This window comes from Trichoderma gamsii (assembly GCF_001481775.2).
Source record: "Trichoderma gamsii strain T6085 chromosome Unknown Scaffold_18.2, whole genome shotgun sequence".
NCBI lineage: Eukaryota > Fungi > Ascomycota > Sordariomycetes > Hypocreales > Hypocreaceae > Trichoderma > Trichoderma gamsii.
In genome coordinates, this window is record NW_020171355.1 from 99387 (window position 1) to 113927 (window position 14541).

A 14541-nucleotide genomic window follows, 5' to 3' on the forward strand; every position below is an offset into this window, starting at 1 on the left:
CATCATCATCTCTTTGCGTATGGGTCACGCGCGGAGACAGCATACCAAGTCTCGTCTTGGTTGCCAAACGTGCAAAAGGCGAAAAATCAAGGTGAGCCTTCGGCATCGCATCAAGATTCGCGCGAGATGCGTAATGTTTTAACTTGTCCAACATACTAGTGTGACGAGTTCAAACCTCAGTGCGGGAACTGCGCTCGATTCAGCGTCCCTTGTGACTTTTCTCCTATTCCTGCGCAGGCAACAAGTTTGTCTCCCAAGGCAGCTCGTCGAGGCCGGCCTCGATCCGACTGGGCGAGTTGGGCCGAGCAGCTTCGTCTGAGCTCTGCAGCTTCCGCCCCAAGAGCATGTGCATATTCGGCGAAGCGTCTTGATATTGATAGCTTGGAACTGTTTCATAACTTCATGACTACCACTGCGCAAACATTGGGCGACGATGTCAAGCTCTGGTCCGAAGGGGTGCCTCAGCTTGGCTTTCAGCATCCTTGCATCCTTGATCTTATACTGGCCATGTCATCTTACCACCTTGCTAGACTGAAGCCATGTAATGCGCCAAGATATCTGGAGCTTGCTGAGAAGCACTCAACCTTTGCTATACAAGGAGCAACCGAGTTCCTCAAACACCTAGATGGCGAGACTTCAGCACCACTTTACGTCATTGCCGTTCTCATATGCTTCATAGCTTTAGCTAAAGGACCTACTCCGGGCCATTTGCTTCTGGTTGCCGAGCATGGACAAATTTCGTGGCTATCATTGCTCGGTGGCGTAAAATTCGTCGTTTTGACGTCGGGGTGGCCATCCATCTTCTCCGGTGGGCTGGCCGACTATCAGCCTCAGCCGGAGAAGGAGAAACAACAAGAAGAGTCGTCCCTGTCAGAGCCCTTGGTGGCTGGCATTGAAGACTGGCGCTTGTCCTTGAACGACATTTCAAACCTGATAGCCGTTGTTGGAGTGCAACAAGTCAGGAATGCTTACGAACACGAGATGGAGGTATTGTTAGGCTGCTTTGAGTCCACCTTTGGCAAGGGCCGAGATTCCCGGCAAACCATCAAAGGCACGATGCAGGCTATCATGTCCTGGATCTACCAGCTGAATGATGTATTCATTGAGCAGTTGAAAAATAAAGACACGATTGCCTTGATTATCTTGGGTCACTTCTGCGTCTTGCTCAGTACCATTGAACGGTATTGGTTCATTGAAGGATGGGCGCGGCACACCATACAAGAAATCCTTCACATCTCAGAGGCATGTCGCAGATGGCTTTCCTGGCCACTCCAATACTTGGAATGAGATTTTGCAACTTGCCAACGGCTTATTGTTAACGTCTCGATAACTGTACTTAACATACGTCTCAAAGGAAATTGTGTCCCGCTGTGACGGCGAATGTTGCTGCGGCTTTGGCAATGCCCGGCATTTTTGAGATGTGTGGTCAGGGTCAATAAAGAAAAGTGAGCGCTGTTGATGGAATGGGAGTTTTCGGGTGTGAAGAGCCGAAGCTTGCACGAGGCGTCAATGTCACACCTTTACACCTTTCATCTTGGCGTGCAAAAAGATCGTGTTGGGGTTGTGCTGAACAATACAGCTAGCAGAAGGTGACTTATAAGTTGATCAAAGCTACCACCAAGCACATACGACCATATCCATTGGAAAATACGGGATCCCGTCTGCTCTCCCAGAGTCAAGCCAATGAGAGGCAGATTAGTAGTTGAGTGGGTGACCATCAGCGAACACCGGCTGTTGTATGTTTTTTTTTGTTATAATAAAAGTCAAGATCAGCTCTCACTGTATCTCAGATCTTATTTTGTATAGAGTAATAGCATATTCAAGGCTGAGAAGACTTCTTTCCCTATAAGCCGCTTGCCCCCTAGTCCAGCTTGTTACTTTGTTGGCATAGTTTCAAGGGGGCTGAAGGGAGTTCAAGTCAAACGCCGTTCACGAACAATGGCTCGGCCCTCCCCTTCTCAGCTGCATTTGCTAAACCGGAGACTATTCATGTGCTGCACATGCTGTTTCGTAGGACTGGCAGCGTTCTTTGCTGGCACCAGTGATGAACCCTCCAGGCCCTGGGAGATCCACATCAGCTGAGAGAATCGATAGACTGCCATTAGATCTATGCGAAGACACTTGACTTGGCGAGAATACAAGTTGATCTCTCTTTCTGCGATTATGGAAGCAACGCCAGCTGCTTTAAAACGCATGGCAGCATCTAGGTATATGAGATGTCTGCTCGCGCCACGATGCTAAGATGGAGTATCAGCCTTAGTATTCGCCTTGACGCTACCTGAGACGGCTTGGAATCCCGCGCTTCATGCTCAACGTCGCTTCGGCGATCCTCGTCTTGGCATCAGAGGCGGCCGGTGTCACCATCCCGGCCGGGAGAGATTGTCACTCGCGACCAGACCTTCCGCGCCAATAACGGAGCCACATTCGCCGTGGAATCCGGCTTCGACTATCATGGCGATCACAAGACAGTCAACGCTAATAACCTTCATGATTGCATCAACATCTGCTCGACACAGGCGGCTTGCCTTGCCGTCTCATACGCTGCTACAGGCAAGTCGTGCTGGCTCAAGTCCACCGTAAATGCCGCCATCGCCAAAAACAAAGTGAGCGGTGCGGTTCGCCTGCACTATGTGTCGGTGCCGATTTCGTGCCCGACCGATGGTCTGAATTGGATCAAGAGGGCCTTTATCTTTCCAATTTACAAAAGCCTTACGCTAGCTAGGATTTCCTAGGCGTTATTTCGTTTGACTTCGACTCGACCGTCTGGCTTATCAACTCATCGGGGCGCGATGCAAGTTTTCACATGACGCTGGAGGCGCATCAAGCGGCCATTTAGCGAACAATGGGCAATCCAATGCTACAAAAAGTCTCTCACAAACAGCCGAAATCACGCTCCAGAAGGAAAACCAGTCAAATAAGAAGTAGTTGCTGCAAACAGGAGATGCCTATGATCAACCATCTCTTTAAATAGCCGGTTGACGGACGATATGAAAGTGTGGTGGAGGTATTGACTGCTACCGCCAGCTAGCCCTTGAGCTTATGGATACAGACGTCAGTGCTGCCCAAGAGAGATTCCAAGAGGGGAGAAATACTAGGGCGGCAACGCTTAAGCGTACTAGTGGAAGGACGAGTATGGAGATGTTAGTCCTGCTTTTGAAGACTAGTCTGCTGCTGGCTGGGTCGAGCGCACAGCCTTCAACAAAGAAGCTGGAGTAGCAGGATTAGGGTAGCAGGATTGGCAGAAGATATACGTGATAGCTACAGTGATTGGAAAGTAGTATCTATCTTCCTGCATAGGCATTCGAAACTGGCCGATTGTAAAACAATGGTTGTTAAAGTAATATATTCAATCTTGGTTATATATCTATCCCGGCGTTGATTGACTCGCTTGACTGAATGAAGTTGGTGGCAAGTCGCGTTCTGTAAAGAAGGAGGTCGCGACGTCGTTGGGATCAAAGCCCGATTCGGTCTCGAACTTCGCCTTTGTTCCGCTGGACTAATTTCCTGGGACATACGACTGAAGAAGTTAGGAATATCCTGGTGGGTCTCTAGGAGAGTGTGAGTCAGGACACTCGCAAGGGGTTCATGGTGCTCTGTAAAGAAGGAGGTCGCCACACCTCGGTGGCCAATGCAACCAGTGCGACCTAGCTAAATGGTTAGCAGCTGCTATCTAAAACCTGATAAGGACGGAAGATGGAAGAGCCAAATCTTACCAATTCGATGTCTTCAATACCGCCGTGTTCTATGGATGGGAGGTTATAGTTTATGACGTGCATCACATTGCGGACATCGATGCCGCGGGCTGCCACGGCAGACTCGATGAGAAGGGGAGCCTAGCCGGATCTCAAGCTCGCACAGCAGCTTCTCTTCCAACCTGTGTAGCTTCATATTGAACAAAAAGTCATCGAGCGTCTCAGCAGCTTGACGACTGTTGATAAAGATAATGGTATGAACACTATTCATCTCTTTGAGAAGAGGTAAAAGAGTTTTATTCTTCCCTTCCTAATTAACTTCAACAATCATCTGCGTAATATTCTCTGTGGTGCTACCGGTATAACCAATTCGGAAGCGCACATGTAAATTACACAAGTACTTCTTTGCAAGGTCTCGCGCAGCTTGGGAAAGATAGCAGAGAAGAGGCTGTAGTAGATATTTCCCACATCTTGCTTTATATTTATTAGTAATTGTGGCCTATGGAGACTAATATCTTCGGAAGAAAATACTTGCCTGCACCAGAGAGAATGGCCTGGAGTTCAGACTCCTAGTCATCGTTAAGCGGACGAGTGCACGATCGTGAAGAGCGATAGACGATGGCTTCTCATGATGGAACGAGTTCGCGAAGCCGAAGTTGCCTGGTTGACTTGGGCATCGAGATGACGAAGGCCATAAAATCCCGCCTAGCGGAAAGGCGGGGACTTACTACTATAGTTGGTCCCGCTAACTACCTAAGTACTAGTGCCTACATACTAGTATGAACCTTAGAAAGGTTATGTACCTTAGTAATAGAGACTCTGTAGGGAACGCGATTACAGCAGTAGCTGGCGGTAGTAGCAGCAGCTGGCGATTACAGCAGTAGTAGCTAGCAGTATCAGTAGTGGCTGGCGGTAGCAGTAGTAACTAGCAGTAGCAGTCAATACCTCCACCACACTTTCACATCATCCGCCAGCATCATGGATCCTCGTTTGATGTGCGACATATGCTCATTGTTGAGAATACCTCAGACATATGCAGCGAAGCATTGGCTTGCTGAGCTCTTTGGAAACGTGTTGTAGCACTCGCCAAGTCAGATGTAACCTATCAGTCGACGAATTCATAAACTGATTGCGCGCTATTAAAAAAAAAAAAAGACCTCCTACAGTGGCACATAGATAGGTAATGATTGGGTAAATCTAGAAGTGAAGCTCTGAGAAGAGCTTGAGGCTATGCACGCCTATATACAGATAGCAGGGATATACTTCTTGATTAGAGTTGGCCTTGTGTCCTCAGCGCCCAATGTTTAGAGCACGGCCGAATGATTTCTGCATCTGCAAACGCCTTAATATAATCAATACGCTGCGGCCCCTCTTGAATGACCTTGATCTGCCGAGTCCAGTCTGAACAATCTCGGCGGGACTCTGCGGTGCGGCCCCTCACCGCATCCCCCCGGCGCCTGCGACGTCGTTAGGATCGAAGTCTGACTCAAATTTGAACTTTACCTTTATCTCGCTGCGGGCATATAACTAAAGGAAGTCTAAATATCCTAGTTGGTTTCCAAGAGAGTTTTGGTGAGCACACTGACGAGAGGTTCGTCGCGTTCAGTGAAGGAGGTCGCGCCATCTCGGTGGCCAAAGGAGCAGACTTGACTCCAGTCTTCACGACCGATCCTTCTTCTAGAATCGCACGTCGTATCCACAGAGCTTGGTATTCCTGAGCATGACCGGATGAATTCCGGCATCCGCGAAGTAAGGATGGTGAATTCTGGATGGGAGTTGGCACCTTGTATCCACAGAGTTCGATATTCCTGAGCATGACCGGATGGATTCCGGCATCCGCGAAGATCTTGATATATTCGATTCGCTGTGGCCCCCCCTATCCGGTTCTGCCGAGCTGCTTTGACTTCTTATGCGGGCGTGTGGCGCAAAAAAACAAGAAACTTTCTTTTTGTCTACGACCTTGGCCGGGTTAGCAGCAGTAGCAGCAGTAGCAGCAGTAGCAGCAGTAGCAGCAGTAGCAGGAGTGCTTGATAATGGAACTAGGATGCTAGACAACTTACATGCAGAGAGGCCCCCTTTACTGATACCATGGGAAAGCTAGCAGTATTCCAGGTTCAAGCGAGCATCGATGTCGAGGTGAAAACTATATGCCACAAAGGATTGTTAATGAAGTTGGACTCTTTGCTGATAACATCCTTTAACATATAACATTAAGTCTAACTGGACTTGCTCGCCGCCCTTGTTGGATTAGCAGCATAGGACCTTTGCACTTAGCGATGTCTTTATAAGGACTAGGTATTTAAGTTACTAAGATATAATATAATATATAAATACTTTATAATAGTATAATACTAATATTAATATTAATATAGAATTAATTTATTATAATTAACAATAATATATTTATAAATAAAAAAAGCCTTTTTTGTATAGTATCTTGTGCCTGACTGACCGATGCGACGCCAAACGGCTCTTCCTATGCCTGGTGGCGTTACCTCTAACCACATTGATCTGTGACATCCAATCCTATTTTATACGTGACACTTGAAACGATATAACTGTGGGCCTATGATATTGCTGCGAATTGAAGACATTGTTGCGATTCATAACAAACTGCACTGACGCAGTTCTGGGCATGTATTGAAAGGAATGAAATTAGGATGCAGGAGGTTTGGGCAATGGAGTTTCACTATGCTCATTACCTTGGTAAGTAGTATATTTCTTCGCGCACTTACGTGCCCAACCCTAAATCCTTAGTCTTCTGATAAGATCATTAAATATTCTTTATTTTCCGCTCACAACAGGTATTATGCGCTCGACCCAGCCAGCAGGACCAAACTAATCTCCAGTCTCCATAACCAATCCTTCATCTGGAGCCGCCATCCTTGAATTAGGATGCAGTTGATTAAGAAGCTAGAAAGTCTACTTTGTGTTTAGAATGTTAGTTTAATCTAGAAGTGAAGCTCTGGTAAGAGCTTGAGACTGTGCATACATATAAACAGACAGAATTGTTCATGTTAAAATAATGGCAGTAGGGGCAGCAGCAATAGTAAAGAGAGGGTTTAGCAGCTATCGTCATTCACTACCTGGAGAGCGCCTAGAACTACTCTGTTAACTCAACGACACGCCCGGTATCAGCCCAATTTTGCAGCACTTTGTCCAGCATTCCGCGCTTCACGAAGTGCGTGGCGCCACCCAGCGTGACCAAAGTCCTCTGCTTACCCTGGCCTCTGCCTTGACCTCTGCCTTCGGCCGCCTGCATTTCCCTCTGCTCGTCCACCTTGCCCAAGACGTAAAGGTCGCCGAAAACCAACAGACCGCTCTTTTGACGGCTTAACATGACATTAAGGCGATTCTTATCGACGGTAAAACCAGGGCCGACTTCTTTAGTAGTTCTAAGAATGACCACCATGATGTCAGCCTCGCGGCCTTGGAAGGAATTAACCGTCGCGGCAGCGGGCATGCCAGTAAGAGGTGCCAAATGCTACAAGTCCTTTCAGCAGCGCTTAAAAAGCTTAACATTCGCCTTATAAGGCGAAATAACGCCTATGCTGGAGGCGGGGATATTAGTCTTTTTAACTAAGTTAGAGAGAAACTTAAGAGCGCGATTGACCTGCTCTTAGTTTCTCTTGGACTTAGTAACTGGGTTAATTAGGCAGACAGTACACGGGCAGTGGACAAATACCTCCTGCAAAGCACCGGCACGTATTAGCTTTAGCTCTGAAAACCTTTTCCGGAGGTACTCTTCCAAGGTTTAGCCAATCTTGTGGTTGGAGATGCTGCTTTTAGGGCCATACTGGAAGGGGAAGTCGCTGTAGACCTGCTACCCACAACAAGTATATCCACAACGGCAAGCGGCAAAAACACATTTGGTTAAATCAAGCCGTGAACTGCGGATGCTATCAAGTTACGCAGCTGCTGCTCTCATTTGCTGCTGACACAGAGCGCAAAGACGTCGATGGCCAAACAGCGCTTACTGCCACCGAGAGCTGTCGGTTTGCAGCACTGCTTCTTTCTTTTGGTGCCAACGTTGATGCGAAGGGCTCATGTCGCAGAACTCCAGTTCACTGGGCCGTATCAAGGAAGAATCTCTTTCTAGTGGAACTGCTTCTTGTTTGCGGCGCAGATATCAACACCATGGATAGTTTTGGAGAAACTCCGCTTGATCAGGCGGCACAGTCTGATGACGATGACATTTCGCTACTCAAAATGCTTCTTGAATATGGAGCAAATAAAATGAAGACATTTTCCGGCTCTGAAAAGATCAAAAACTCACTGCAAGAACCACCGCTGCGGGTTCCTATATCCATTAAAGCTATAGTACAAGGTCTTATGGAAGAATTTGGCCTATTTGCAAAACCAAATGGCTGGTCGCTTGGCGACGATTGCAGGCACCTAGAACTACCACTGAGTGAGAGACTCACAAGTAAGAAAAGAAAAGCTGACGATGTTTGAAGAATTCAGCAGCTGTTCAAAGTTTACAAATGATAGATCGTTAAGCACTGATTTATAGTTGAGGCTCGAATGAGCTGCTTGTTATTCGCATAAAGTTGATTAATTGTATTCTAAACTCATTCATAATCTTTCAACAGTCTAACCCAGTATCCATTAAAAAGACTCCTATTCCATTAAAGAACCACACACTCCCCCATATGATTATCGTTCTAAAGCATCAGCCACATAAGGAACCCCCCTTCATTACTCAAATTAATGCTTTTATGTCGAGGTTCTTACTAGGGAGAACCATCCGAACACACCGGCCATTTATGCTTCCAAGCCTGGCATACATATTGTTTCTCTCCTCTTCAATTCGACGTCTATTGTGCAAACTTGGATTTGGCACGAAGCTTCTTGCCATACTTGTACATCAACAATGTACCAATGATTCCCATGACGCTGAGTCCAGCCAAGACTGTTACACCCTTGTGCACTCCCAAATTGATAAACATTGGCCTGGCAGCAAGAATGCACCCGGCAGCAATAGCCGATCTGATCAGGTCATTGCCTGTGAAAATTGAGGCCGCGTATTGAGGATACGAGACCGGCACATACATGAAAAGACCCTGGATGACGCAGTATTGACCGACGGTGAAGATGGCAACACCAATCAGCGGCACGATCCAGTGGATACTGGGCCGAGCAGTCCAAGCAAAGATGAAAAGCCCGACCGGAATGACAACGGAACCGAAAATGGCCGGCAGCAAGCGGTGCTCCTGTTCACGGAATCCGTTCTTGATGTTGTCCGGAATCATATAAAAGTAAAGGTAGGAAAAGTAAAGAACAAGACCAACGATCGCTCCCACCTCACAAGCCAAGAATGCAGCACCAGTCTCCCCAAGGTTGAAACCATAGAAAGGTGGGAAGACTAGAGGAAAGACCTCGAAAAAGGTGAAGTAAATTGCATAGGTCAAGGCTGTGTATATATTCACAAAGAAAACTGACGGATCCTTTATTGTGATTTCAAAGGGTCGGATCAGCGCAGCAATAAGCACAGAGGATCCGGTCATGTTGCGCTGCTCAATCTCACTTTCAGACTGGAGGCGAGAGTCACCAGTGAGCTTTCGAAGTCGCCTGGCGCGCCTCAGTAGAATGTTGGGCGTGGATGTTTCGGGGGTAAAGGCTAGCAGGAAAATGGCCATGACTGCACATATCCACACAATTTCCCACAGCGGCCATCTCCAGCCTTTTGACTGTGCTGCAAAGCCGGCAAAGGTAGGTCCGATAGCAGGTCCTGCCCAGAACGACAGCACCCACCAACCAAGGCCGTAGGGGAAGTAGATGAGGGTGAAGATATCACCAATAGAGGCTCCTCCGATTGCAATGCCCACACTTCCAAAGAAGCCGGCAAAGAAGCGAATGGCCAACAGACCACCGAAGCTGTTGATTGCGGCTGCTGGGAATGACAGAGCAAAGAAGACGATGAAGGTGAGATAGTAGACTGGGTTTCTGCCGATGACTGGGATTTCAGTGAGAGGCCCGAAGATTAGCGGGCCTACACCATAAGCCAGAACATATAAAGCAAGGCCAAGCTCAGATGCTTCAACGCTGACACCAAAATGCTCTACAATGCCTGGCTCTGCGAAGGCGTAGACTGAACCGGCTACATAGGTGACCCATGTATACAAGCAGATGACAAAGACGATGTAGCTCTTCTTCAGCGATGACCAGTTACGAGGATTCTCTGGATCATCCGTTGTGTACCAATCGACTAGTATAAGCCCGTCGTTCGTTTTCTGCGGGACAATAGGCTCGCTCTTTGTTCTTTGAAGCTCGGCTTGTTGTTCAATGTCGGCTCTCTGGTCTCGATATGGACCGCTTGCTATGCTTGCTGCTGTTCTCTCTCTCTTCAACTCCTCTCCGCCCTCAGCAACAGTATCAGAGGTGGAAGCGGATGGAGATAGAGGAGCACCGGATTGTTGTGAGTTTGGAAGATTAGAGGCCGCCTCTTGCTGTTTCTCTTTGCCTGCCAAGAGCGCTGCATATTGAGGTGGTAGAACGAAACCTGGCTTCTCTTCTGGGTATTGCAGCCAATTGTTTCTAGAGACAAGGCGAATGGCTTGGCCAAGCGCTGACTCTCGAAAAAGGTCAGACATTTCTATGTCCTTTGAGATGTAAAGTCCTTAATTATTATTTTTCTCTCTCCAAAAGTTGTAAATGTTTATAAAGTTGTGAGGCTAGTAGTTAAGTGTTGAGGGAAGATGTCGATGTTGAGCTGCTGAGTATTCTACTCCAAGAAGACTCAAGGCATACTTTATATCAACAGAACTCACAATATACATATTATAAATCACCATTCTATTCTGCGTGTAAGTCGAAGTGCAGTTTCGAAAACGGAATCCTCGGATGACAAACGTCACAATCCGTGTATCCAGGGCATGCCCGACAGGTACTTGTCGACGACAGGGATTTGAAATGTTAAACTAAGATAGCGTTCAAAGAGCTATGACAGCTTTTAGCTTCATTTGATATGTCGGCACATAGCCTCGCCGAATAGATTGCTCCGGATTTGCCACGAAGACTGCTTGAATCCACAACACATAAAATTTAGACTCTTTACATGGATCCATAGGGCGCTTAATCAATCCAGTTAGGAGCTGTCAGACGCATATCCTTACGCGACTTTATTGAGGAAATGGATATTTTCCTCGAGAAAGAAGCAATATTTGATCATCAGTTACATGCCATCTGACGCTGCCCTATGACGCTGGAACCAAGTCTCTGTGCTTTGTCATCTCATAAAGCTACTTTGCATGTACCGGCATATCTTATTTCGCGAGAAGGGTCTTCTAGAACCCCTACCGACTATCATTTCCAGATGTAAGAGCTTATGAGCGTTGAGATCCAAGGACTCGGCTTTAACCGCCCCGCGAAACCTCTTGTGGAAGGGGAAGCTTCAATCAAATTGACTGAATGGGCTAGCCTGCATTTTCCAAAAACAGAAAAAAGGCAGCACAGAAATTGCCAATTCAAGTTAGCGCCTCGTTGCTCAGCCGCGCCGTTGTATATCAGCTCCTATCGCCGAGTCAACTAAACATCGTGAAAACTCGATTTTACGCCATGTTGCAATTTAATTTCTAATTGCAGAGAATCAAATCTGTAATCATCTTATGAAAAGAGCGGAGGATCCAGCGTGTTGGAATTGGTAATGCTGCTTGTGAGCTGGCTGCTAGTTATCTCAATAGACGGTGCATTGGATGTCGACGCGGCTAATGGTATTACAAATTGATGAGTCCGCACGTCGTATTCCGTGGTGGGATTCTCAAAATCTTATCATGACATCACATCGTAATCCTTATAAAATGGATCAATAATTTAGATCGAGCGATACATCGATTTCGGTGTCCCAGCTTTGGCCAATGAGTCCTCGCTTAGAATTGAGATTACCCCAAAGAAGAGCATAGATCTATGTGAAGCATTTGGAAAGCTTTGACAGCTGAGTTGAAGCCCGTCCCACCGGCGAGCAAGGGCTATTCGCACCGCTAGGTCTCTGTTCTCCTTCTCTTAGCGACATCGCTGTGAAATTTGATATTTGGGTACAGAAGAGAGCGAACCCTAGTCCGACTTGCTCCACAAGACAGCGCCCGCTTGCCTTCAATAATCAATTTGTTGCTAAAATGTCCCAACTGCGGTATCTAATGGACGTTCAGTCTACCGTTAGCTTTGACTTATTCAATTCCATGAGATCGACAGTTGGTTAGTTGCGCGTATGTAGAATCTATAGCTTCAGCTCATTAGTCGAGCCCCTTCCTTGACGAATCTACGATAGCGGCCCGAGTACCTAGCAACATAGTTAAGCTAAGTATTTGCAGTGGCATAATCAGGCCTAAAGAATTAGTTGGCATACCAGAATCACGTAATCAGCTGTGGAAGCTGGCTATATGTCTTCTCAATCGCTCCATTCTTCATACGAGATTAGTGTTCGACATATTTAACCAAGAGGCTTGATCATCGTGAGTACCCAACTGGCCACATCAGTAACAATGCGCTCCAAAGCACTAGACGACTTGTCAGATTGTGACATCTCTGCCGCAGATCTCGTGAGGATCCATTCTAGACGCCCGATAGACTACCACTTGCCTGTATGGTGTTCCAGATAATTTGTGATCCACATTTGGCTACGAGAATGCTGGGCAAGCGCGAATGGAGCATGCAAGATTGCCCTGGCAGAGTGTAGATTACGTCGGTGGCGACACTGTTAATGGGCTGGCTCGTAATCGGAATCATATCTTTACTTGGAGGTATTAGCCTGGTAGTAAGCGTAACGTCTGTGAGCCAATCGGACGGCTATTGGCTCGAAACAGCGTACCCCAGCCCTACTTGAATTGGCACAGCGGTTGCTAGAATGCTCTGTATGTGTGGACAATCCATTCACGGAGTCAATAGCGCGATGAATATGTACTGAATGTGTGTGCTGTCTCTGGGTGCTTCTCATGGCTTCTCATGGTGATTACTCCTTTTGCATTTCTTCTTGTCTCTTCTTTCTTGGTTTTCATAAGTTTCAGCCATTTTAGGAAGAATCATAGCTCTGTTGTTGCTTTATAGCTATTGTTGGATAAATTAAATACACCAGTCACGCCATTGCAGCACTGTGGCTCCTCGTACAGCCGGTGAAGTGTTTAGTTACGGGACACAGGATATCCGTTTTGTCTCGCAACTTGCCCAAAACATAATATATTCAACATCGCCACTTATTATAAGCGATAAAAAAGCACAATAAGCGTGCCCAAAAGCCACTATCGCAACGATCCGCTCCTCAGCCATAAGAGCAAGATAGCACCCAGTGTCTGATATGGTTACGCATAACCTTCATAGACCATCGTCCCGACACTCATCAAAAGAAGATTATGAGATAGAGAAATGACAAAAATAAAAAAATAAAAACATACAACAGCCGGTGTTCGCCAATGGTCACCCACTTGACTACTAATCTGCCGGTTAGTGGCTTGTCTATGGGGGAGCAGACGGGACCCCGAATTCTCCACTACCTATGGTCGTATGTAACAGAGCAAAGCACAAAAGGTATCATATACCACGAGATGCTTCTGAAGCTGCCTTCTCTCGGAAATGAATTATAAATGAACATGAATAACATGATATGAATACAGTCAGATAAACAAACTCCTGGTAGAGGAATTCGCAGATGATCTTTTGTCGGCTGCCTATAGTATGAATGGCCAAAGCACTGATGAAGAGTTACACAGAGTATATGCTACCAGAGCAATCATGGCTGCTTACTTTGTGTTACTACTATTGCACTATCCAACACTAATATCCCTCGCCGAGGAACAGTTTGACAATGTTCTTATGGCCCAGTTTTGATGCTGCACAGAGCGCGGCTACATCGTATTCTTCTCGTTTGCTATCATAATGGGCAAGGAGTGCTTTGACAGCGCCCTCATTCCCCGCCACTGACGCTGTATAAAGTGCAGTTCCAGCCCCATCTCCGTACTGTATGATGTTTATATCTGCGCCACTGCTTAAGAGCAGCTTGACAATATTTTCATGCCCTGCTTTTGATGCTGCATGGAGCGCAGTCCCGGCATTATCCATTCCATAATGTATCATGTTGACATAAGCACCATGGTTAAGAAGCAGCTTAACAATGCCATGATGTCCTTCTTTCGATGCTGCCTGGAGTGCAGTTATCTGATCTTCATGTCGCACATTATCAGCATGAGCACCGTGGCTAAGGAGCAGCTTGGCAATGCCCTCGTGTCCTGCCATTGATGCTACTTGGAGTGCATCTTCACACAATGTAGCATCAGCATCATTTTCAAGAAGCAGCTTGACAATTGCTTCGTGCCCTTCCTCTGACGCTATGTGAAGTGCTGTTCTTTGGTCTTCATATCGCATATCAACATTAGCTCCGTGGCTGAGAAGTAGCTCGACAATACCCTCGTGTCCTTCGCTCGATGCCATCTGGAGCGCCGTGTACTGATATTCGTCGTGCGCTTCAATATCTGCACCATTGTCGAGGAGCAGCTTGACAATTCCTTCATGCCCTTCACCTGAGGCTATATGAAGTGCGGTATCCTGGCCTTCGTATCGCGCATCAATATCAGCACCATGGCTAAGAAGTAACTTGATAATGCCTTCATAACCTTCCCTTGAGGCTAGCTGGAGTGCAGTGTCTTGGTATTCATCTCGAATATTGACATCCGCACCGTGGTTAAGAAGTAGTCTGACAATACTCTCGTGCCCTTTCCTTGATGCTACCTGAAGTATAGTTTTGTAATGTGTATCCTCATCAGGCTCGGTTCGTATATTAACATCAGCATCATAATCAAGAAGCATCTTGACAATTATTTCATGCCCTGCCTTTGCTGCTCTCCAAAGTGCTGTGATATGA

The 14541-nt window shown here is 46.7% G+C and overlaps 4 protein-coding genes across 4 annotated transcripts; 1 reads left to right on the forward strand and 3 right to left on the reverse strand.

Moving 5' to 3' along the window:
* Positions 1 to 19: 19 nt before the first annotated feature.
* TGAM01_v205641 (hypothetical protein) lies at positions 20 to 1287 on the forward strand (the record flags this gene model as incomplete). The annotated part of the gene is made up of 2 exons (XM_018801051.1): positions 20 to 91; positions 160 to 1287. 2 exons carry the CDS (start codon positions 20 to 22, stop codon positions 1285 to 1287), a joined length of 1200 nt encoding a protein of 399 aa, XP_018665883.1.
* A 4082-nt stretch (positions 1288 to 5369) lies between these two features.
* TGAM01_v205642 (hypothetical protein) lies at positions 5370 to 5782 on the reverse strand (the record flags this gene model as incomplete). Its single annotated transcript, XM_024549676.1, has 2 exons — positions 5370 to 5651; positions 5753 to 5782. The coding sequence occupies 2 exons, from the start codon at positions 5780 to 5782 to the stop codon at positions 5370 to 5372; spliced, it is 312 nt and encodes a 103-aa protein (XP_024405534.1).
* Positions 5783 to 6795: 1013 nt separating this feature from the next.
* TGAM01_v205643 (hypothetical protein) lies at positions 6796 to 7155 on the reverse strand (the record flags this gene model as incomplete). The annotated part of the gene is made up of 1 exon (XM_018801050.1): positions 6796 to 7155. One exon carries the CDS (start codon positions 7153 to 7155, stop codon positions 6796 to 6798), a length of 360 nt encoding a protein of 119 aa, XP_018665882.1.
* A 1354-nt stretch (positions 7156 to 8509) lies between these two features.
* TGAM01_v205644 (major facilitator superfamily transporter) lies at positions 8510 to 10285 on the reverse strand (the record flags this gene model as incomplete). Its single annotated transcript, XM_018801049.2, has 1 exon — positions 8510 to 10285. The coding sequence occupies one exon, from the start codon at positions 10283 to 10285 to the stop codon at positions 8510 to 8512; it is 1776 nt and encodes a 591-aa protein (XP_018665881.1).
* Between the last annotated feature and the right edge of the window lie 4256 nt (positions 10286 to 14541).